The sequence below is a fragment of the Hyla sarda genome, chromosome 3 (assembly GCF_029499605.1).
Source record: "Hyla sarda isolate aHylSar1 chromosome 3, aHylSar1.hap1, whole genome shotgun sequence".
In the NCBI taxonomy this organism is placed as follows: Eukaryota; Metazoa; Chordata; class Amphibia; order Anura; family Hylidae; genus Hyla; species Hyla sarda.
Genome location: NC_079191.1, coordinates 74,033,435 through 74,057,342, shown reverse-complemented (window position 1 = coordinate 74,057,342; position 23,908 = coordinate 74,033,435). Strand labels below are relative to the sequence as shown.

The 23,908-nt window shown below is 42.7% G+C and overlaps 1 protein-coding gene and 1 pseudogene across 1 annotated transcript in view; both read right to left on the bottom strand.

Moving 5' to 3' along the window:
- Positions 1 to 23,908, bottom strand: part of FKBP1B (FKBP prolyl isomerase 1B) — an 85,736-nt gene that overhangs the window by 44,901 nt on the left and 16,927 nt on the right. The window contains exon 2 of the mRNA XM_056564352.1: positions 22,265 to 22,312. Within this exon, the coding sequence (XP_056420327.1) occupies positions 22,265 to 22,312 (48 nt within the window). The remainder of the gene's footprint in view (positions 1 to 22,264; positions 22,313 to 23,908) is intronic.
- Positions 21,593 to 21,685, bottom strand: LOC130363274 (U2 spliceosomal RNA; annotated as a pseudogene).

Sequence of the window (23,908 nt, the reverse complement as noted above, 5' to 3'; positions counted from 1 at the left end):
TTTCCCTGCTAAATTCTGTGATGGACCTCATTCAAGTCAATTAAATAAAGACCTGGTGGAGTCAGTTGCAGAGTTTTGGAGCCGAACGGCGCAAAGATAAAAGAGCTGAACAGACCAAGACTGAGACTAAGCACAATGACCATGTGAACCTAGCCTTATAGCTCTCCCTAAATGTCCTGCCTCACATGTACTAACAAAACAGAAGGCATAGAAAACATGGCTGCCTTTTAATCAACTGGTGCCAGAAAGTTAAACAGATTTGTAAATTTCTTCTATTAAAAAATCTTAATCCTTCCATTTCTTAACATCTGCTGTATGATCCACAGGTTCTTTTCTTTTTGAATTTCCTTTCTGTCTGACCACAGTGCTCTCTACTGACACCTCTGTCCATGTCAGGAACTGTCCAGCAACTAAAACAAAGAAAAGCGCTCCATAGTGTGATAATGTAATTGTATAGATGAACGGTAGTCAGTTTGCTCACCAGCGCTGGATGAACTGACCAAACACAACAATGGTAAAGGCATATGGAGAGGGATACTCTCTGATCTAGCAGCCGCTCCTGGGACAAATTCAGCAACCACACAAATTCCTCCAAAAGAACCACAGGATCAGGCAGGCGCTTGCGTCTTTTTAGAAGCAAGAGGATTTATTAACCACAATGCAACACGTTTCCCACCTGATGAAGTGATTTGCCGTGAAATGTGTTGCATTGTGGGTAATAAATCCTCTTGCTTCTAACAAGATCCAAGCTCCTGCCTGATCCTGTGGTTCTTTTGGAGGAATTTGTGTAGGAACTGTTCAGAGCAGGAGAGATTTGCTATGGGGATTTGCTCCTACTCTGGACAGTTCCTAAAATGGACAGAGGTGTCAGCAGAGAGCACTGTGGTCAGGCAGAAAGGAAATTCAAAAATAAAATAACTTCCTGTGGATCATACAGCAGCTGATAAGTACTGGAAGGATTAAGATTTTTTTAAATAGAACTAATTTACAAATCTGTTTAACTTTCTTCCACCAGTTGATTTAAAAAAAATGTTTCCCAGTTAAGTACCCCTTTAAAATAAAATACAATGCTTTCCTATTCTATTTTTTCTAGTTTTGAAATTATAACCTGGACAAAACTGGAACAAAACAAAGATCACTATAATGTGAGGTTTCATTTATGGTTGCTTTTTCTTGGTTATATGTTCATTGATCCTTTAACCACATCCTCACTGCTAGGCTTCTTACTTACATCCTTCATCCATGCATCCTGCTGAGAGTTAAGTGTCATCCTGGATAGATTCTGGGTCAATCAGGGTAATCTGGGTCAAGTCAAGGCATAAATCCGAAGCCAGCCTTTGCGCCATCCTTAGGTCACCCCTTTCCCTTAAATACCACCATCTTCCAGTGATGGGCATGATCTACTTTTCCCTACAGCTCCAAAAGACAGAAAAGAGAATCCTACACAGCAGAGCCACCGATATCCGCCTCCCTTCCTTGTCTGGCATGCTTGATTATATCACAAAAAGACGCCAATGGTTTCTAGTCTCTTATCTTTTAAAGGTGACCACAAACTAGAGCAGTGGTGGTCTCCAAACTGTGGACCTTCAGCTGTTGCAAAACTACAACTCCCAGCATGCCTAGACAGCCAGCTGGGAGTTGTAATTTTGCCACAGATATAGGTCTACAGTTTGGAGACCACTGCAGAGTCTATAACCATCTTTATAAGATAAGTGCTATATTTCTTTATTAATATAGTGAACACTCTTGAGACTTCCTATATCAGTCCTATAATAATTGTGTAATAATTACTATGAGGAGAACCAGCACATACGGAACCCTCCTTTCTGTCAAGACTGAAGAGCCCAGTAACCTCCTTGCAATATGTGGCTTCCAGATGGTGAGTACGGTATTTCTTCATGAAGGAAGAAAATCGATTTGGGAAATTTTGATTTCATTTCCGAGCTACATCTGATTTTTCAAGGAGGCATCAACCAGGAACTGTTCTTTATCATTGGTCCTTTACATGGTGCTTTGTACCAGGGCTCCATGGCTCCTATGATCTCCAGGTGGCACATTTGATGTAAGATGTGCGCACATTTATTGAGATGAAAAAAACATGGCTGTTGCTCACACTGACATAGGTTCTGTGATGTTTTGATGTTTTTCCGATTTCTCTTTTTTTTTATAGAAATGTGAAAGGAGACTAGACAAGACAATCTGTGTCTCATGTTCATCTCTAGGCATAAATCTAGTGAAAACACAGGACTTCATGTCACCTAGATAAGAGTTCCTGCTGTAGTGTTTAAAGGAGCCGTTTGGAGAAATAGCTTTATGTTGAAGGGTATGTTCACACGTGGCAGATATGCTGCAGATGTTAACTTTCCTATTGAAGTTAAAGGGGGAAAAAAAAAATTCAAATCAACTGGTACCAGAAAGTTAAACAGATTAGTAAATTACTTCTGTTTAAAACTCTTAATCCTTCCAGTACTTATCAGCTGCTGTATGCTTCACAGGAATTTGTGTAGTTCCTTTCCAGTCTGACCACAGTGCTCTCTGCTGACACCTCTTTCTGTGTCCGAAACTCTCCAGAGCAGAAGCAAATCCCCATAGTAAAACTCTCCTGCTCTGGACAGTTCCTGACACAGACAGAGGTGTCAGCAGAGAGCACTGTGATCAGACTGGAAAGGAACTACACAACTTCCTCTGGAGCATACAGCAGCTGATAAGTACTGGAAGGATTAAGATTTTTAAATAGAAGCCATTTACAAATCTGTTTAACTTTCTGGCACCAGTTGAATTGAAAAAATGTTTTCTTACTCAGTAGTACCCCTTAAATTGGAAAATCTGCTTCAAATCGGCAACATTCCTGGCTAGAGTGAACATATACTATGTACATATACTATGGGGGACATGTATCAAAGATTTTACCCTTGTTCTGTGTGTATTTATTTTGCGCAAAATTTTGCGCAAGCCCTTTTTTTCCGCATTTTTTTGCGCACGTTTTGGTAGAGCTTGTCCTCCAGATGTGGCCTAATCAGAGTACCTTGGAGTGACATCTATAGTACGCATGGATTTATTAACTGCGTACTTTTCCTTTACACCAAAAATGTTGCCGCAAGAGCTGTTTTTTTTGCGCAAATATAAGCCATCTTGGACTTAACGTAGCAAGATGCTCTAAATCATCGATTCTATTTTCCAAAGAGTGGATTGAGGAGATTACTATATTTACCCGCAATTTATGAAGCTCATTGCACTTGATTGATAAATTTACCGCTTCTGCGCATAATTTAGAATTCGGGAAAAGGGGTAAACTGCTTCTACCATACACAAATAATGATACATGTCCCCCTATGTTCTCAGGGTAGCGGGAAACAATGAAAACCTATGTACTCATCTCCCACCGATCCCCTGTGGGTGTTGTTCCTTTTTGTTCACATTTTCCTGTTCTCTGTCCAGACATGCAGGACATACCCAGTCAGCCAATCACTGGATGAGGTAGGTCACCACTGCAGCCACTGACCTGCTGAGTGAACAATTTCTGTGTGTTGGGGTAGAAAACAGGAAAGCTAAGCAATTGGGGACTGGCACAGTTGAAACCGCAGCAGCTGGGATTGGTTCAAGGTGAGCACTGAGCAAAAAATATTTCTCCACCCAACCTCTATATGGGGGCTTTTTTTTTTTTCTTTTTATTCAAGAAAGTTTATTAAGAAAGCCAAGTAAATACAAAGCAGATGGGAACAAACTATACACCGATCAGTGGCCTTGTAGGCCCAAATAAAAGGAGTACTCCACTGAAAGATAAATACGCTGTCCAACATGAGAAAAACATAGCTGCTTTCTCCAAGAAACAGTGCCACACTTGTTCACAGGTTGTGTGTGGAATTGCAGCTAAGCCTAATTAACTTTAATAGAGCTGAGCTGCAAAATCGAACACAGCTTGATGGTTGGCATTTTCCTTTTAGAAAAAGAAAGTTTGAGGCTAAGTGTCCACTTGTTGTTTTTTTTCCTTGTGTGAAAAAAATGCCAGAAAAAACGACAGTGCAATTTCTTGCATCTGACGTTTTTTCTGGCGTTTCTGCATTTGACTTGAAATTGCATTTTTGACCCCTTTGGCGTTTTTTTCAAAATTTGTTGGGTACCAAAAAAAGAAAAAAAAAGGGATGCAGTAGGGATGGAAAAAAATTTATTTAACAAAATTTTATTTTTTATAACATTTTAATAAATTTTTAATAAAGTGTGTGTGTGTTTCACTTCTTTATCCTCCATTTTTTTTAACATTTTTTAGGTAGTACTACTACTCCCAGCAAGGAACAGACTGTTCCATGATGGGAGTAGTAGTACCTGTACTCATAGACATATCGCCCCGGGTGTCACTCCTGACACCCGCTGTGATCCTGCTGTATAATGTATAGATGCGGCCGCTCTTCTATGGTCTCCTGCAATGCCGTATATATACACCTATTCATATTTTCCACAGAGTTGTGATTGGCTGGAACCATCTGGCCAATCACAGCTCTCTGCGAGAAATATGAATAGGTGTATATATACGGCAGTGCAGGGGACCATAGAAGAGCGGCCGCCACATCTATACATTATACAGGAGGATCGCAACGGGCGATCTGTCAATTAGTACAGGTACTACTACTCCCATCATGGAACATTGTGTGTTCCATGCTGGGAGTAGTATTACTACCTAAAAAATTTAAAAAAAGAAAAAGAAAAAAAATGTGAAAAACACACACTACATTTTTATTATTGTTGGCTACATTTTTAGTGCCCTGCCCGCCCACATAAATTGATCCCTGTTTAAAAATTAATATAAATTTCCATCACTACTGTATCTTTTTAATTATTTTTTTTTATTGGTACCCTACCAAATTTTACTATAAAAAGGTATCTCCATCACTTTTTTGGATCGCTAAAGTCCAAAAAAGTATAAAAACCGCCTGCAAAAATGCCAAAGTTAAAACCCACATGGCGTTTTTCTTGGCATTTTTTTACTCCACAATTTCAGGGGGAAAAAACACCATAGGCTCAACATGCCGCGATTTTGCTTAACCACCAAGGAGCTGAAAAACTCAAAAAAAGAGTGAAAAAACGCCAAAAGGATTACAAAAATGCCAGACTGAAAAACGCAAAGTGGAAAAAGAATTTTTCATTGATTTACAGCTAACATCTGGTCACAGCGTTTTTTTCAATGAAAAAAAGCCCCCCCCAAAAAAACTTAGCCTAAAGGTACGTTCACACATACGCAGATTTGATGCGCAGGATTTGCTGCTGCAGATTTCAATGTAAACTAAATGACTGAGCACGGCTTCTAATCTGCAGTTACAAATCCTGTGCATCAAATCAGCGCAGGATCCTGTACGTGTGAATGTACCCTAAAGGGGTACTCCGTTGAAAAACAATTTTTTTTTCATCTCAACTGTCTCCAGAAAGTTAAACAGATTTGTAAATGACTTCTTAATGCGCAATATTAGAAGCAGTAGAAAACAGTATACCGTGATAAGATTGACTCCGTCCTGTAGATTTATGAATAACAAATAAAATATTGATTTGCCTAGGAAGCCAGAACCGTCCACTGTCTATACTAATCCTTAGGAGATGTTACTGTGGTGGGAGAGAGTGCCTGTGTGACCACCGCTACACGTCCAATAAAATGACATTGTTTCATGTCTAAGACTATAGATCTGCGTCTTAAAGGAATCCTCCTTTAGAATAGTAAATGTGCTGGAGGCAATGTTTTAATGAGCAGTGTGAATTGATAAGTATTTATATGAAGAGGTCCTCCAGAGCATTTACAATTCTGCAAAATCAGTTTTATTTATATGTAGCATATAAATCCTATAAGCTTTAATGTAGGCAATTAACCCCTTAAGGACTGAACCCTTTTTAACCTTAAAGGGGTATTCCGCCCCTAGACATCTTATCCCCTATCCAAAGGATCGGGGATAAGATGTCAGATCGCCGCGGTCCCACTGCTGGGGAGCCCCGGGATCCCCGCTGCAGCACCACACTATCATTACAGAACAGAGCGAGTTCGCTCTGCACGTAATGATGGGCAGTACAGGGGCCGGAGCATCGTTACGTCACTGCTCTGCCCCTCGTGACGTCACGGCCCACCACTTTCAATACAAGTCTATGGGAGGGGGCGTGGCGGTCGTCACGCCCTCTCCCATAGACTTGCATTAAGGGGACGGGCCATGATGTCACAAGGGGCGGCGCCATGACGTCACGCTGCTCCGTCCCCCGTATCGCCCGTCATTACGCACAGAGCGATCTCGCTCTATGCTGTAATGATAGCACGGTGCCGCAGCGGGGATCCCGGGGCTCCCCAGCAGTGGGACCGCGGCGATCTGACATCTTATCCCCTATCCTTTGGATTGGGGATAAGATGTCTAGGGGCGGTGTACATCTGACCACTGTCACTTTAAACATTAATAACTCTGGAATGCTTTTAGTTATCATTCTGATTCCGAGATTGTTTTTTCGTGACATATTCTACTTTAACATAGTGGTAAATTTTTGTGGTAACTTGCATCCTTTCTTGGTGAAAAATCCCCAAATTTGATGAAAAATTAATAAATGACCCCATTATAAAAACTACACCCCCCCCCCCCCCCCAAAGTATTCAAAATGACATTCAGTCAGCGTTTTAACCCTTTAGGTGTTTCACAGGAATAGCAGCAAAGTGAAGGAGAAAATTCACAATCTTCATTTTTTACACTCGCATGTTCTTGTAGACCTAATTTTTTAATTTTTGCAAGGGGTAAAAAGGAGAAAATTTTTACTTGTATTTGAAACCCAATTTTTCTCGAGTAAGGACATACCTCATATGTCTATGTAAAGTGTTCGGCGGGGGCAGTAGAGGGCTCAGAAGGGAAGGAGCGACAAATGGTTTTTGGGGGGCATGTCACCTTTAGGAAGCCCCTATGGTGCCAGAACAGCAAAAAAAAAAAAAACCACATGGCATACCATTTTGGAAACTAGACCCCTCGGGGAACATAACAAGGGGTTAAGTGAACCTTAATACCCCACAGGTGATTCACGACTTTTGCATATGTAAACAAAAATTATTTTTTTCCCTAAAATGCTTGGTTTCCCAAAAGTTTTACATTTAAAAAAAGGGTAATAGCAGAAAATAACCCCCCCCCCCCCAAAAAAAAATTTGAAGCCCAATTTCTCCCGATTCAGAAAACACCCCATATGGGGGTGAAAAGTGCTCTGCTGGCGCACTACAGGTCTCAGAAGAGAAGGAGTCAAATTTGGCTTTTTGAAAGCAAATTTTGCTCTGGGGGCATGCCGCATTTAGGAAGCCCCTATGGTGCCAGAACAGCAAAAAAAAAAATAAAACACATGGCATACTATTTTGAAAACTAGACCCCTCAGGAACATAACAAGGGGTTAAGTGAACCTTTATACCCCACAGGTGTTTCACGGCTTTTGCATATGTAAAAAAAATATATATTTTTTTTTACCTAAAATGCTTCTTTTCACCAAAATTTGACAATTTTTAAAAGGGTAAAAGCAGAAAATACCCCCCAAAATTTGTAACACAATTTCTCCCGAGTACGGCGATACCCCATATGTGACCCTAAACTGTTGCCTTGAAATACGACAGGGCTCCAAAGTGAGAGCGCCATGCGCATTTGAGGCCCTAATTAGGGATTGCATAGGGGTGGACATAGGTGTATTCCACGCCAGTGATTCCCAAACAGGGTGCCTCCAGCTGTTGTAAAACTCCCAGCATGCCTGGACAGTCAGTAGCTGTCTGGTAATACTGGGAGTAGTTGTTTTGCAACAGCTGGAGGCTCCGTTTTGGAAACAGTGGCGTACCAGACGTTTTTCATTTTTATTGGGGAGGGGGGCTGTGTAGGGGTATGTGTATATGTAGTGTTTTTTACTTTTTATTTTATTTTGTGTTAGTGTAGTGTTTTTAGGGTACAGTCGCGCGGGCGGGGGTTCACAGTAGTTTTTCGCTGGCAGTTTGACCTGCGGCAGAAAATTTTCCGCAGCTCAAACTTGCAGCCGGATACTTACTGTAAACCTCCGCCCATGTGAGTGTACCCTGTACATTACCATTGGGTGGGGGAGGGGGGGAGAAACATCCAGCTGTTGCAAAACTACAACTCCCAGCATGCGCTGACAGACTGTACATGCTGGCTGAGAGTTTTAGTTTTGCAATTCCCTGGTTGGACTTGATGGACGTATGTCTTTTTTCAACCATACTAACTATGTAACCATGTAACAGCTGTAGGCACACTGGTTGTGTATCACTGAGTTTGTGACCTAACTCAGTGTTTCACAAACAGTGTGCCTCCAGCTGTTGCAAAACTACAACTCCCAGTATGTACGGCGCATGCTGGGAGTTGTAGTTTGCAACAGTTGGAGGCACACCGGTCGTGAAAGACTGAGTTAGGTTAAAAAAACTCACAGTTTCACAACCAGTGTGCCTTCAGCTGTTGCAAAACTACAATTCGCAGCAGTCACCGACAGCCAACGGGCATGCTGGGAGTTGTAGTTATGCAACCAGCAGATGCACCACTACAACTCCCAGCATGCACTTTAGCTGTTTGTGCAAGCTGGGAGTTGTAGTTATACAACAGCTGAAGGTACACTTTTCCATAGAAAAAATGTGCCTCCAGCTGTTGCAAAACTATAAGTCCCAGCATGCTGGGAGTTGTGGTGGTCTGCCTCCCCAGCTCCCGGGGTGCATGTCCCGCACCCGCTCACGTGCTCCGGAAGAGGAGCGGATCGGGTTGCGGGAGTGACACCTGCAGCAGGTGCCCTGGTTGGTCGGCCGGTCAGAGACGGCCCCGATCAGCCAGTAATTCCGGGTCACCGGGTCACTGGAGACCCGATTGACCCGGAATCAGCCGCAGATCGCTGGGGTGAATTGTCCAGCGATCTGCGGCCATCGCCGACATGGGGGGTCATCATGACCACCCTGGGCGATATGCCGCGATGCCTGCTGAACGATTTCAGCAGGCATCAGGCACCGGCTCCCCTCCGGCTAGCGGTGGGGGGCCGGGATTTAACAGGACGTACTCAAACGTACTGAGCCCTTAAGGACTCGGAAAAGGGGCCGTTTGAGTACGTCCTGCGTCCTTAAGGGGTTAATAGTAGAATCAATAGACGAATCACGGCTTGTAACCAGTCTCTTTTGAGTCTTCTAGCAGAGGGACTGTGTTAAAACATTAAGGCTTAGTTTCTTAACTTCACTTGGTTTTATTTCTGGCAGTTTTTGGATATCTGCCACTGCAGTTTTCGAGCCAAAGCCAGAAGTGTATTCAAAAGGAATAGGAAATATAAAGGAAGGACTTACACTTCTCCTCCCTTATGGATCCACTTCTGACTTTGGCTCAAAAACGGCAATGACAGCTTTCCAAAAACTGCCAGAAAATTAAACAAGTGGAAACTTAGCCTTAAAGGGGTATTCCAGGAAAAAAGTTTTTATATATATCAACTGGCTCCAGAAAGTTAGACAGATTTGTAAATAACTTCTATTAAAAAATCTTAATCCTTTCAGTACTTATGACCTTCTGAAGTTAAGGTTGTTCTTTTCTGTCTAAGTCCTCTCTGATGACACCTGTCTCGGGAACCGCCCAGTTTAGAAGAGGTTTGCTATGGGGATTTGCTTCTAAACTGAGCGTTTCCCGAGACAGGTGTCATCAGAGAGGACTTAGACAGAAAAGAACAACCTTAACTTCAGAAGGTCATAAGTACTGAAAGGATTAAGATTTTTTAATAGAAGTAATTTACAAATCTGTTTAACTTTCTGGAGCCAGTTGATATATGAAAAAAAAGTTTTTTCCTGGAATACCCCTTTAATGTTCATTAGAGAGAAAAAAGCCAACATTGCTTTACCCCAGCAATATCACTGAGCTTAAAGAGGACCTGAGGTCAGCCCAAAAACAATTTTTTTTATTTTTTTTATATATAATCTAGATATAGAAATGATAGTCTTGGCTGTCCTGATTCAAATTATGTTTTTACTTTCTCGCTATGCTATTTCTCGCTTACTTTCTCCTACATTTCAGAGGCTTAGTCCGTGATGGGCAGGAATCTACCGTATATACTCGAGTATAAGCCGAGTTTTGCAGCACGATTTTTCGTGCTGAAAACACCCCCTCGGCTTATACTCGAGTGAACTATCCGCCCTCAGTGGTCTTCAACCTGCGGACCTCCAGATGTTTCAAAACTACAACTCCCAGCAAGCCCGGACAGCCATCGGCTGTCTGAGCATGCTGGAAGTTGTAGTTTTGAAACATCTGGAGGTCCACAGGTTGAAGACTACTGCCCGGGCCTTCGTCATCATCCAGCCCCCCCTCCCCCTTTAGTTTTGTACTCACCTCCGCTCGGTGGGACGTTCGGGTGAGCTGGTCCGGGCCATCTATGCTGCAGGACCGTCCGGTGGGGAGGGATGGTCATTCCGGGCTGTCCATCTTCACCGGGTGGGCCTCTTCTCCGCGCTTCGCGTCCGAAATGGTGTCGTTGGCTTGACGAAGATGCACAGGGACGTTGCTGGATGGGCTGGATCATGACGAAGGCCCGGGCAGTAGTCTTCAACCTGCAGACCTCCAGATGTTTCAAAAGTGCAACTCCCAGCATGCCCGGACAGCCGATGGCTGTCCGGGCATGCTGGGAATTGTAGTTTTGGAACATCTGGAGGTCCGCAGGTTGAAGACCAAATCAGACATTGACAAGCGGTGATGATGAAGGGGGTGGTGTGGGATGATGACAGGGTAATGATGAAGGGGGGGATGATGACAGGGTAATGATGAAGGGGGGGATGATGACAGGGTAATGATGAAGGGGGGGATGATGACAGGTGATGATGATGAGGGTGTTAATGACGGGGGTCTGGATGATGACAGGGGGGATGATGTATTTCCCACCCTAGGCTTATACTCGAGTCAGTAACTTTTCCTGGGTTTTTGGGGTGAAATTAGGGGCCTCGGCTTATATTCGGGTCGGCTTATACTAGAGTATATAAGGTAATAAAAACTAGTCATGGCATCATGGCAGGCTGTACTAATAGAGCAGTCGATCTAACAAAATGCCAGATTTGCTTTTTTTTTGTTTGGTCACTTTATATCCCACAAAAAAAAAATAATAATCATGTGATCAACGCCAAATTATGGTGCTAAAAATTAGTTTTTCCTTCCTAATCCTTGTTGGGGAGGAAAATCAACAAAGGAGGAAGCTTTTTACTTCATATCCCATCCTCTTATTTTGTTGTCATATCCCAACCCCATTTCCCGTAACCATATCCCGTCCTCATCCCAACATCATATCCCGTCCTTATATCCCATCCTCATATCTCAACCTCACATCCTGACCTCCTATCCCGACCTCATATCCCGTCCTTATATCCCAACCTCCTATCCCGACCTCATATGCCTTCCTCATATGTCGACCTCGTATCCCGTCCTCGTATCCCATCCTCATATCCTGTCCTCATATGCCGAGCTCCTATCCCAACTTCATATTCTGTCCTCATATCCCATCCTCATATCCCATCTTCATATCCCGACCTCATAACCCGTCCTTTTAGCCCGTCCTCATAGCCCGACCCCATATCCCGTCCCCATACCCTGACCTCATATCCCATCCCCATAATTGTGATGAAGATATTGTAAGTTGAAAAATAGAAGGGGACGTGGCTTTGTGGGACTGGGCGTGATTTGCAAGCCAGACCAATTCACAAAAAGGGTAGATAATTAAAGGGGTGGGGCTTAAACAGTAGGCATGTCTATGTGAGATGGGGTGTGGCTTGCAAGCCGGACTAACACATTCACCAGGAGATGCAGATCGGAGCTTGTGGAGTAAAGTACTGGTAGTCTCATATACTTGCATGGGACTTGAAACAAAAAGCCATTTTTTATATAAGGGTGTAGGTAAGGTATAATTTAACTATCATATCTTTTTATTTGACATATAAGTAATATGTGTACCAGGTATTATTGAAATATCTCCAGCCGTACGGAAGTTACATTTCGCATAGATTTGCATGGGACCTTAAACAAAAACCCCTACCCTCACAAATTGGGGTATTTAAAAGGGTACTCCACCCCTAGACATCTTATCCCCTATCCAAAGGATAGGGGATAAGATGTCAGATTGCCGGGGTCCCACTGCTGGGGACCCCCGGGATCTACCATGCGGCACCCACCTGTAGTGGCTTCTGGAACTGCTGGAGGTCCTCAGGCTGAGTCCATCTCGACTACAGAGACAGAAGATCGTGATGTCACGACTCCGCCCCGTGTGACGTCACACTCCGCCCCTCAATGCAAGACTTGGTGGGCTACAGGTGGGTGCCGCATGGTAGATCCCGGGGGTCTCCAGCATCGGGACCCCGGCGATCTCACATCTTATCCCCTATCCGTTGGATAGGGGATAAGATGTCTAGGGGAGGAGTACCCCTAGGGTTAAATTAACTATCCTATATTTTAAGTGGACAAATAAGTAGCATTTGACCAAGTATTATCGAAATATCTCCAGCCGTTCCGAAGTTATGTAGTAACATATATTTCCCATAGACTTGTATGCGACTTTAAACAAAAACCCCGCCCCTGGCAAATGGGGGTGAATAAGGGTTAAATTACCTATCCTATGTTTGTTGCTGACATATAAGTAACATGTCTGCCAAGTTTCAGATTAATATCTTTAGCTGTTTGGACGTGATTCTGGAACATACACACACTGGGGGATATGTATCAAAGATTTTACCCCTGTTTTGTGTGTATTTTTTTGCGCAAAATTTTGCGCTAGCCCTTTTTTTGTGCATTTTTTTTGCGCACGTTTTGGTAGAGCATGTCCTCCAGATGTGGCCGAATCAGGGTACCTTGGAGTGACATCTATCGTACACATGGATTTATTAACTGCGTACTTTTCCTTTACACCAAAAATGTTGCCGCAAGAGCAGTTTTTTTTGCTGGGCCTGCGTAGCGACCTCACTACGCTGCTGCGTACGCCATTCCTATTGGATGGCGTGCGCAGCAGCGTATTGACGTCACCGGAGAGGGCTGAGAAGGCACCGGAAGACCAGCGCTGGACCCGGAGGGCATCCCGGAGCATCTTGAAGGGGTAAGTAATACTTACCGCACCACACGGGGAACATTAAGCTGCTATCCGGCAGCAGCTTAAGCATTTGGCGCTGCCGGATAGCACTTAATGCGATGGCCCCGACATAAAAAAGCATCGTATGTCGATGCTGACATCGACATGCGATGGCCTCTGAGAGGCCATCGTATGTCGATTTCATCATATGTCGGGGCCATCGTAGGTCGGGGGGTCACTGTATTTGTCTTCTCTCCCCTGCTCTGCAGACGTGCGGGTGGAGATGAGGGGGCGTGGCTTCTTGCTCCCCGTGCAGACCTGCGTCCTCTACCTTCACTCCCCCCAGCTGTAGCTTCGGAGAGCTGAGGGGAGGAGGCACGTCTGCACGGGGAGATGCATGCGGCGCTCTGCAGTATGTATGGAGCGGGCTCGGGATTCCTGCCCGCTCCATACTCTACAGCCCCTGACTGTTCTCAGTAGCCGGGGGCCACCGCTAATAGTCAGCATGTGGCGATCGCCGCGGCTGGCTATTAACCCTTTAGATCGCCGCTGTCAAAGCTGACAGCAGCGTCTAAAGGGAGATGTGAATGCTCCCTGATGGGCTAGTGGGGTGGATCGCCACCCCCCCCCCCCACCCCCCACCCCCCCCCCCCCCCCCCCCCCCCCCGCAGCACGATCGCAGGGGGAGATCCACTATAGAGGTAGCCGGATGGCTTACCTCCTCTTCCTCCTGTCCCGGCTCTGTCATTGATAGATCCTGGCTGGACCAGGCTCTATCAATGGATCACAGAGCACACAGATTAATAGAGTTCAATAGAATCTCTTTTCATCTGTCTGAGGAATCTAATGATTCCTCATAAGTCTAATAAAGTGTAAAAAAAAAAAAAATTTTAATTTTAGTATAAGTTTGAAAGACACATTAACCCAGTGGTCTCCAAACTGTGGCCCTCCAGATGTTACAAAACTACAATTCCCAGCATGCCAGGACAGCTGTTGGCTGTCTGAGCATGCTGGGAGTTGTAGCTTTGCAACATCTGGAGGGCCACAGTTTGAAGACCGCTGCATTAACCCCTTCCATGTTAAAAGTTCAAATCACCCCCTTTTCCTGTATAAAAACATGTAAACATAATAAAAATAAAACATTTGGTATCGCTTCGTGCATAATTGTACAACCTATTAAAATATAACATTGTGTATCCCGTACGGTAAATGTAATAAAAATACCAAACCACAAAATTGCAATTTTTATAATATCCCAGAAAAAAAAGTTAAAAAGCGATTAAAAAGTCAGATCAATGCCAAAATGGTACCAATACAAAAAACTGATTATGGCGCAAAAAATGAGCCCTCATACAGTCTGGTATGCGGGAAAAAATAAAGCTACAGGGGTAAAAAAATGGCAATTAAAAAAATTAGAAAAAGTTCAGAATTAGTAAAACATGACGTAAACTATACAAATCTGGTATCGCTGTAATCAGGCGCCTAAAGTATAAAACTAACATGTTACCTCAACCACAAGGTAAATGGCGCAGAAAAGAAAAACCACCAAATCTGCAAAATTATCTTTTACTATTTCAATTTCACTTCCCTTAAAAAAAAAAAAAAAATATATATATATATATATATATATATATATATATATATATATATATTTTGGTTCAGAGAATATGTTATTGAAAAATTAAAAGGTATCCTTATAGTAGGTAGTTATGGCTATTATAGGGCCAGGAGGAAAAAATGAGAGCGTAAAAGCGAAAATTGGCCCAGACAAGTGGATCGTCATGAGGGACAAGTAGATTTTGCTCCATTTTAGTCCTGTGGACAAGCAGTTTTTTAATAAAATTTCCACACCCCTGTATATATATATATATATATATATATATATATATATATATATATACACCCATATGCCTTTCCACTATCCCCTTATTATGTGCCTGTAAATAAGACTTTAATAAGAAGCCTACTTTCTGACCTGCAGCACTTCTCACTTTCCACTTTGTCCAAAGGTTGCGATTGGATATGGTTGGAAACAGTAAATAAATTTAGGCATTCCTGGGGCAAATATATATCTACCCTATGATAAAAATAAAAGGAAGCTAATATAAGGACAGGCTAGATCAGACTAGATGGATCAGGAGGTCTTTTTCTGAAGTCAGTCTTCTATGTTTGTATGTGTGGTGAATGAATGCGGCAACCACATGCTTGACTGTGACCTGTGAATTCCTATCTGCGGACATATGAAACCCCTGGAGTGCATGAAGTGGCCCAGTACCAAGGCAATATTCAAAATGCAACTTTAAGAAAAGCTTTGATGATATATGATACGTACATTATACAAATTTAGGATAAATTTAATCATAATCATCAACACATTTTATTTTCCTGCCGTTCCTGACATTTTTCCTATATAAAAAACATAGTGAAGTGTGAATGTCCTTGAGACAATGCTAGGATCACCTCTCAGAAACTTAGGAGAGCTCTACAATGGATTACAAACATCACTATGGGTTCCTCGGGGGGCATCAAGAAAGGTAAAGAGTATTTTCCACTGTTTTTGGGAAAATCTTCAATATCCTTGAGTTTGGGCTATTAAGGCTTGTGTCGCCATTGCCGGGTGACAGTGAGGAAATGGGAAGAGCTGTGGGTCAGGCAACCTTTGGCAGGGTTTAAAAGCCTGAAATACGCATGGCTTAGATCAGAAAAAAGAACAAAAGGGTGCTGTGTATGGAAGCCATCATGGAGGGTAGGCTCCACCTTGCTCAGGGCAGGGACAACTGAAAAATAGGGATGGAGTCTGCAGTGGAAAAAACTGCTGAAAAATGCCATAGACAAGTAATATAATGGCAAGAAATAGTGCTATCACCCATAAAGCTGGTAAACCCATAGATTGTTCTACAGGGTAAATCGGACCCTGAAAACTTTCCAGATGTCAATGCAAATTATTCGGACCCTTTTTCAACCAATCACATGACAAATCCACAATGTAATCTATCAGGTGAAAGACTTAAAATCTGCACAAGGTATGATGGAACGCTCTCTGCTTTGGACATCTGCAAAGTATAGAACTTTGACCTCTTCCATACAGCAATTATATGATATGAAAAATTACTTCCTGGAAATTATAGGATCTGTCTACACCTGTATACTCTACATATGGGGAACAGTGGTGAAACACAAAGCCCATTTGCTCCTTGTAAATTTTCTCCTAGAAACACTAAACTCAGTCGTTCTAGGGAAAAACCTTGTCCACTATAAACAATACTAGACTTTAATACTGTAGAATGCTTGGCACCATCTTAATAGTTCTCTTAATTGCGATCTCCTTCCCCTCGCCTGGAGTCCGGAAGTAACACTCTCCTTGAGTCCATCATGCGTTCCGCCAGTTCATCCATGCCAGACTAAGGTTACACCACTGCCTTTGCCCATAAGTAACCTATTTCCAGCTACCGTACCTATATAGAGCTAATACATTGCTCCCTTGCCGTATCTGTTATCTTTAGCACTACATTCTATATTACCACCCGGGTTTATTATCAGTGTTGCACGCTGGGTTATATCCCCTCCCATTGAGTGTTGCTGTACTCTCACATGTATAAATGGCTGTATCCCTCTGCATCAGTGTTTATATTTGGGTTATAATTCCCTTATCAGCCCCTATGTGTTTTATTATTTAGATCCCTACTTGGTCACCATAATTACCCTGATGGTAGGTCCAGGAGTACGTGTATCAGCATAGGCAGGCATCTTACTAGTTTGTTAGCTCTCTAAAATTATCTGATCACCAGCTACACATATGCCCTATACCCTCATTTACCCAGTATATATATCTTGATAGGACTTTCATCATTGGCACTCAGGAGACCCCCTCTTAAAAGAAACATGGATTGATTTTCCCTCCGTCCCTCATGTAGAGATACTGTACACATTTCTCTCTCCTCATGTATATCATTTGTAGATCACATGTACCGTATTTTTCGCCGTATAAGACACACTTTTTCTTCCCCAAAACTGGGGGGAAAAAGTCGGTGCGTCTTATATGGCGAATACACACCTATCGCGGCGGTCCCTGCCATCAACGGCCGGGACCCGCAGCTAATACAGGACATCACCGATCGCGGTGATGCCCTGTATTAACCCTTCAGACGCGGCGATCAAAGCTGACTGCCGCGTCTGAAGGGAAAGTGACACTAACCTGGCTGTTCAGTCGGGCTGTTCGGGACCGCCGTGATTTCACCGCGGCGGTCCCGAATAGCTCGACTGAATAGCCGGATTAGTGCTTACAGGACACCGGGAGGGACCTTACCTGCCTCCTCAGTGTCTTCTCCTTTCAGGGATCCCCTGTATGGCCGGCGCTCTCCTTCCTCGTCATCACGTCATCTCGTACGTGCGTCGGCGTGCGTAACGACGTGATGGCGGTGACGGAGAGCGAGGAAACCAAGCCGGCAGCAGAGACGTTCCGGAGCGATGGGGACACGGCGACAGCGATGGAGCAACATCCAGGGCCGGGTCCGGAGCGGCGGGGACACGTGAGTATTACCTCCTATGCAGTGGTCTTCAATCTGCGGAGGTTGAAGACCACTATTGGGTTTAAAATCTTTATTTTTTTAGATTTCCCACCTATAAATTGGGTGCGTCTTATACGCCGGTGTGTCCTATAGGGCGAAAAATACGGGTATATCATATAATTTTTCGCGCTTCCTATATACCTTCTTTCTCTATCCAGAATCATTTTGAGGATTACTCGCAATATAGACATATATGCACATCACATCCTTATTTGCTTATACTACACATCCATCATTTTTATGGTAGGTTGGGTATCTTTTTTCAAAGTAATGGGTACATACACCTAACTCTATCAAGTTCTTACAGATTTTACCTCTTCATTTATCTACAGGCCACTACATCTGGACTTATCATCACATACTACTAACACAGTCCGTGGCATCTTTATTCTATTCCCGTGGACTACCACAAGATTACCTAAAGTGGACAAGTTCTGGGACACTAATATGGGGTCTCTCTAAACATACTAAACCAATGTTTATGTTTATAACAAACCTCCTTGTGTCACACAGTGCTAATTACTTTGTGTTTAGGAAGAGACAGGTTGCAACGCCATTTCACCGTCACTCCTAGTCCTTCCGTATCACTCCATTACTCACTCCCTGAGGAGTTGTGCCGCTTCTGTTATGCGACACAAGGAAACGCTTTGGATTTATGTGTACAGACATCATGAGTGTAATGTAACTATGTGATAACAAATTGCTACTATATGAGTGTATCACATATACTTTACCACAGGGTAACTATTTGGAGGACATTGTCAGTCAGTAGCTTTGTTAACCTATCTCCTCCGCCTGTTTTTTTGCCCCTGAACTCTTCCCAATTCCGATATCATAGGGTAAGGTAGGAGGTTCCAGGTGCAGGCAGGCCCTCATAAGGAAGGCCTCCCTGCAGAAACGGTAGGGGGTCCTTTGACCAGCAGGGTTAAAATTCATGAGGAGAATACCATTTGTCTATCTATCTCTGGTTACCTACTACTGACCAAGACACTAATTGTATAATAATATTTTGTGTATTGTAATTGTTCACAATCTCATATATTGTGCATTTTATAGTTTAATATTTAATAAATGCTATGTTTTAGATCTCTGTGTTTTTTCTATACTGTAGTTGGGCTGACACAGGTCATATACTACCATTATACTAACCTCTTCTCCTGTAGTTAATGCTCTAACTTGTTTCTTGGCTTTCAAATCCTCTTTTAAGGGATTATTTTCTTCATAATATAATTTTGTGTGGAGATCCTCTTTAAAATTTTCCTATAAACAGATATGCCCAGTTCCCACTCAACAGACATGAGGGGGGCTTGTGCCTAATGTCATGATTTCGTTTAATGAACACTTGTTTCAATCCATGTTCCAGAGCTGGAAAGCCTCCATATTGGCATAATGTAGTGTATACTGGAACCAAGGGATAGTCCTACTCACAGAAGTGAACAACATGCTGATGAGAAACAGCTCAGATCGTGAAAACTAGGATCCCCTTCTTTTTTCTTTGTATACATTGCCATTTGCCAAACTACCCCCCCCCCAAAAAAAAAAAAAATATATAAAATATATATATATATATATATATATATATATATATATTTATATATATATATATATATATATATATATATATATATATATATATATATATATATATATAATAATTTTGCCCAAAAATTCTGAATCTGGTCATTATAAAATCCCTATTTCAAGATTGAAAGATCCCCGGGCCAGGAAAGTAACAGGTCTGAAAATCTCCCAAGACACCTCACTTTTTGTCTAGCCTTCTGCAGTGGTCTAATTGACACCTAAATTCTAATGTGTCTGCCTATCTTACAAAAATTATAATTGGTATTGCAAAAATCTATTCCTGTGATAAATTTTCTACTGGGCTAGTGGATTTTCACTGGAAAGAATGAGAAAAATATATTTTTAGGGTTCAGACCCTTTAGAAACTTTTAAAAGAGAATCTTTAGCCCTCCATGGAAATCATAACCAAAAACATCTTATGCATTTAGTACAAAATTTGGATCTATCAGACAATTTTGGAAACGTGTCAGACCATTTGATTAATAACTTATATTGATTAATAACTTATATTCTACTGTATTCATAGGTTCCATTTTTTCCCCCAGAAATAGCGCCACCTTTGTCTAAGAGCAGTGCATCCCTGGAAATCTATATTACATGTAGGGAGATATGCTGAGCCAAGCGCTATCTCCCAGGAGCATCCTATGAATATGATATGGTGCTTGTAAGCTGAGAAGGTCTTGCACACACTGTAACTTGACAGTAACCACGCTCAAGTGTCCCAAATGCAAAAACCAAATGTTACAAGGTATGTATATTGGTCACTCATACATGCCCACTTATTATAAGCATCCGGTAGTTCAACTTCTGCAAATTTATAAAGAAGGCAATACACATTAGGTATGTGTCAGCCGAACCATCCATTTTTGGTGGGACTGGCCGACTATCTAAAGTGCACCGACTCTTCTTCAATGGAGCAGGAGAGAGTAGGATCAGGCATGTTGGATTTCAATTGCCTGATCCCTTGGTGTCTAGTACCGAGTTTCTCCCTGCTCTCAATTGAAAACACGTACACATTCGTCTGAGCTGAACATGCATACATCATCCGTAAAAATAGCTGTTGGTCAAAAAACATAGACTTGCATTGAGGGGGTGTAGCCGACCCCCGCAGAACACACACAGCGTTCAGAATTAAATGTTCCGAACACTGGCCAGTGGAGTACCCCTTTAAGATGAACTGGCGAAATAATCCATGACACGGGTTCTATGTTGCCATGCAACTGTTCTTATTGAAGATATCTTGACAGCTCATGTACACTGCTTTGCTTTTAATCCAACCATTGACTAACTCTAATCTCCTGTAACCTCCTCTTTTAGGGTAGGGTCACACGTAACAAATTTTGCTGCATAATTGCTTCTGAATATTTTCCTACGAAATGGGTAGGAAAAGACGGTGAAGCAAATATGCAGCAAAATTCGCTACTTGTGACCCTACCCTTAAAAAGTTTTTTTTTCCATTAAAATCATTTATAACCTATTCACAGGATAGATGATAAATAGTTATAGTTGGGAATCTTACTGCCTCAACTCAAGCAGTCTCAAAGAGCAGTCCCTACCTGCTGTGAATGGAGCAGTAGTGCACCTATGTGGCCACCACTCTATTCACTGCTATAGGGATGGACAGTCTCCGACATTGTATAAAGTAGTGGCCACAAAAGCACACACCATCACTTAATTTTATTTTTATTTTTTTATCTAAGAGCCGAGGAACATGCTCTCGAATCACCCAAAGTACAAGAAAAAGTGCAAACGTGTTACACTAAAAAAAGGATGCACAAAAGATGCGGTCTATCGCAAGCCCTTCTCCAACAGGAGAGAGGCCTCCCAACAAACCTTACCCTTCGCCTCCGGACTGAAGGGTAACTGCGAGGTTCCAGATTCGATGTCACTTTTTGCCGAAGCTACTAAGGGACCCCAAATGCTCCCGGCATCCCCCTTGGCATTAGCCAAGGTATCTGCCCGCAGAGCCAATAACGGTCGGTACCCTGCCCATGCAGGAGTACCCAGGGTTTTTGCAGGGAGGTGCAGAACCTAATTGCCACACACACCTCCCCTAGACCACTAGGAGGGACACCCAGAAGGGCTACCACATGCAAACAATCCTGTGGACACACAACACGCAAAAAGTGGCACAGTGACAAAAAAGAAATAAGTGAACGTGTGCAGATATACTGCCCGGACATCCAGCCAATCTATAAAAATTTCTCTGATCCTAGCCAGAAGGCCAGGAATCAAGAGGTGAGTGCCACAAGGTGAAGAGTTCATGGTGCCAGTGCTTCCACTCAGTGAGCCAATACTCCCAGTCAGGTCACATTGGGGAAGCCGTCGAGCTGATTCCTTAGAACCAGCCCCGGAACGCCCTGGTACACCTGCCCCCCTACCATACAGCACCCATCCACACCAGCTCCACACTGGTGCTGTTTGGACCATAGGCATGAAACTGATAAGAACAGATACTACACTTGATCTTAGCCAAAAGGACGAGAAGCGATCCATCACTTAATGCACAAACAGCACTAAAGGACCACCATTCACAACATTAATGGGGGGGGGGGGTCCCAGTCGTCAGACCCCAACAAACACACACTTACCACCTAACCTACGGATAGGCTATAAATGATTTTAGTAGGAAAACCCCTAAATGGACTCTGGCTGCTTTCTGCCTACCAACATAAATTAAAGGTGGCTTTGTATGTTCAATCTCTCCCAACATTTATTTGCACATGAACGTTCTGCATTTTAGGGAAACCCTTAATTGTCCCATCCCTAATGTCTCTTCCAATTTTCATGGAACCCCTACTTAGGTCTCAACATCCATCAGGGTCACAAATAATTCCTGTAGGATAACATGGCTTTTAGTGAGTCCACGAGACAAGGAGATTAGAAAAGTTTTCTTCTGACTAGCCAAGATAGCCCATTGCAATGGTCATCAATCACATACAGGGTGCCCTTAGTTTCTTCCTACCCAATATACTGTGCATTTTAAATGACAGCAAGTAACTCCATACACAAGAACATGGCCAGAGGATGTCCTGTAAGAACATTAAATGATAAACTATATAGTGTCTTACCCGTGTAGTGAACGACACATGTCTGACCCTTCTTGGGGAAAGTCCTTCCTGCAGAATACAAAAGAAAAAGGACAAATAAATACAAGAATAAACTGACTTTTTAATATAAAGCTTTTAACAACAACATGTTTTAGTAGTAATGCTGCAAATATTTTATATGGCTTTACACTACAGATTCTCCATATCCGCCCCATTATGCAAACAGGGCTGTATTGTCTTTCCATCTGCTTACAGACTGTAAACATTATTCATACAATTCACCATCATTTCAATGATGCTGGAAAACTGCACCTCAAGAGCCTATTAAAGGGTACCTCTCATCAAAAAAACTTTTGATATATTATAGATTAATGAATGCAGAATAACTTTGTTATTAAAAAATATGCTTCTTTCTATTTAATTTTCCACTTTGAAGAAATGACCACTAGGGGTCTCCCTACCAGTCCTGGCAGCAAGCATTTCAGACTCATGCTGGGGTCCTAAACACTACGAGCTGCCAGTCTGCTTTGTTCACAAAGGAGAACACTCAGAGCTGCCAGCCTGCTTTGTTCACAACCTGTTTGGCTGTGAACAAAGCAGGCTGGCAGCTCTGAGTGTTTAGGACTCCAGCATGAGTCAGAAATGCTTGCTGACAGGACTGATCAGGAAAAATACAATAGAACGAAGCATATTTTTCATTAACATGCTATTGGAAAGTTATTCAACATTCATTAATCTAAAATATATCAAAAGTTTATTTGATGAGATGTACCCTTTAATTTCCATTTTTGCCTTCATGTTCATGCAAATGTAATGTCTATGACTGACCCCTTGACCTCATATTACACTTCCATGGGTTCCTGTCTTCTTAGAGAATGTTCATCAGGCTGGATGGACAAAAAGGGTCTATTCACACGGCAGAAAGTCTGCCTGAAATTAAAGTCCATAGACTTCTAAGGGATCCCGCACTCCAAATCACACTTCTGAATTTCCGCTTGTGTGAATGGGGGGACAAAATCCCATAGAAGTCTATGGACTTTAATTTGAGGTGGAATTCCGCAAGCAGAAATTCTACCGTGTGAATAGATCCTAAGACTGGAAAAGAAAATCTACGACTGTGTCATGATCCATGACCATTACCTTCACCAGTACTCTACTACATCAGCAGTGACACACAAAGGCGAATAATAATAATGCATATAAAAAGAGTATTCCCGCTTAGGCATGTTATCTCCTATCCTCGGGACAGAGCATAACATACTGATTGGTGGGGGTCTAACCACAGGGACCCCATAAATACATGAAATGGAGGGAAATGTGACCCTGGAATGAATGGATCTCACTGCGTGTACACAATCAGCGCTCTAGTCATTACCTATAGGGCTTTTGAACATTGCGGAGCACTGAGCTTTGCAATGGCCAGAAGCCCCATAGACAATAATTGTAGCCCTGCACCATATGTGTGATAAGCTTGTTCATTTCATTTTACAGATCAGTAGGGGTCCCAGCGTTTCAACCCCCATGATAAGCGTGTTACCCCCAAACTATGATGTGTTGAGGGAAGAGCAGAGATTCAGATTTTTGGGCTGGTCCTCCAGAACACAACTGTTTATGGTGGGTGTTGTATAGAGGGTGGAAATTCAGAAGGAATAGCACTTAGTATTC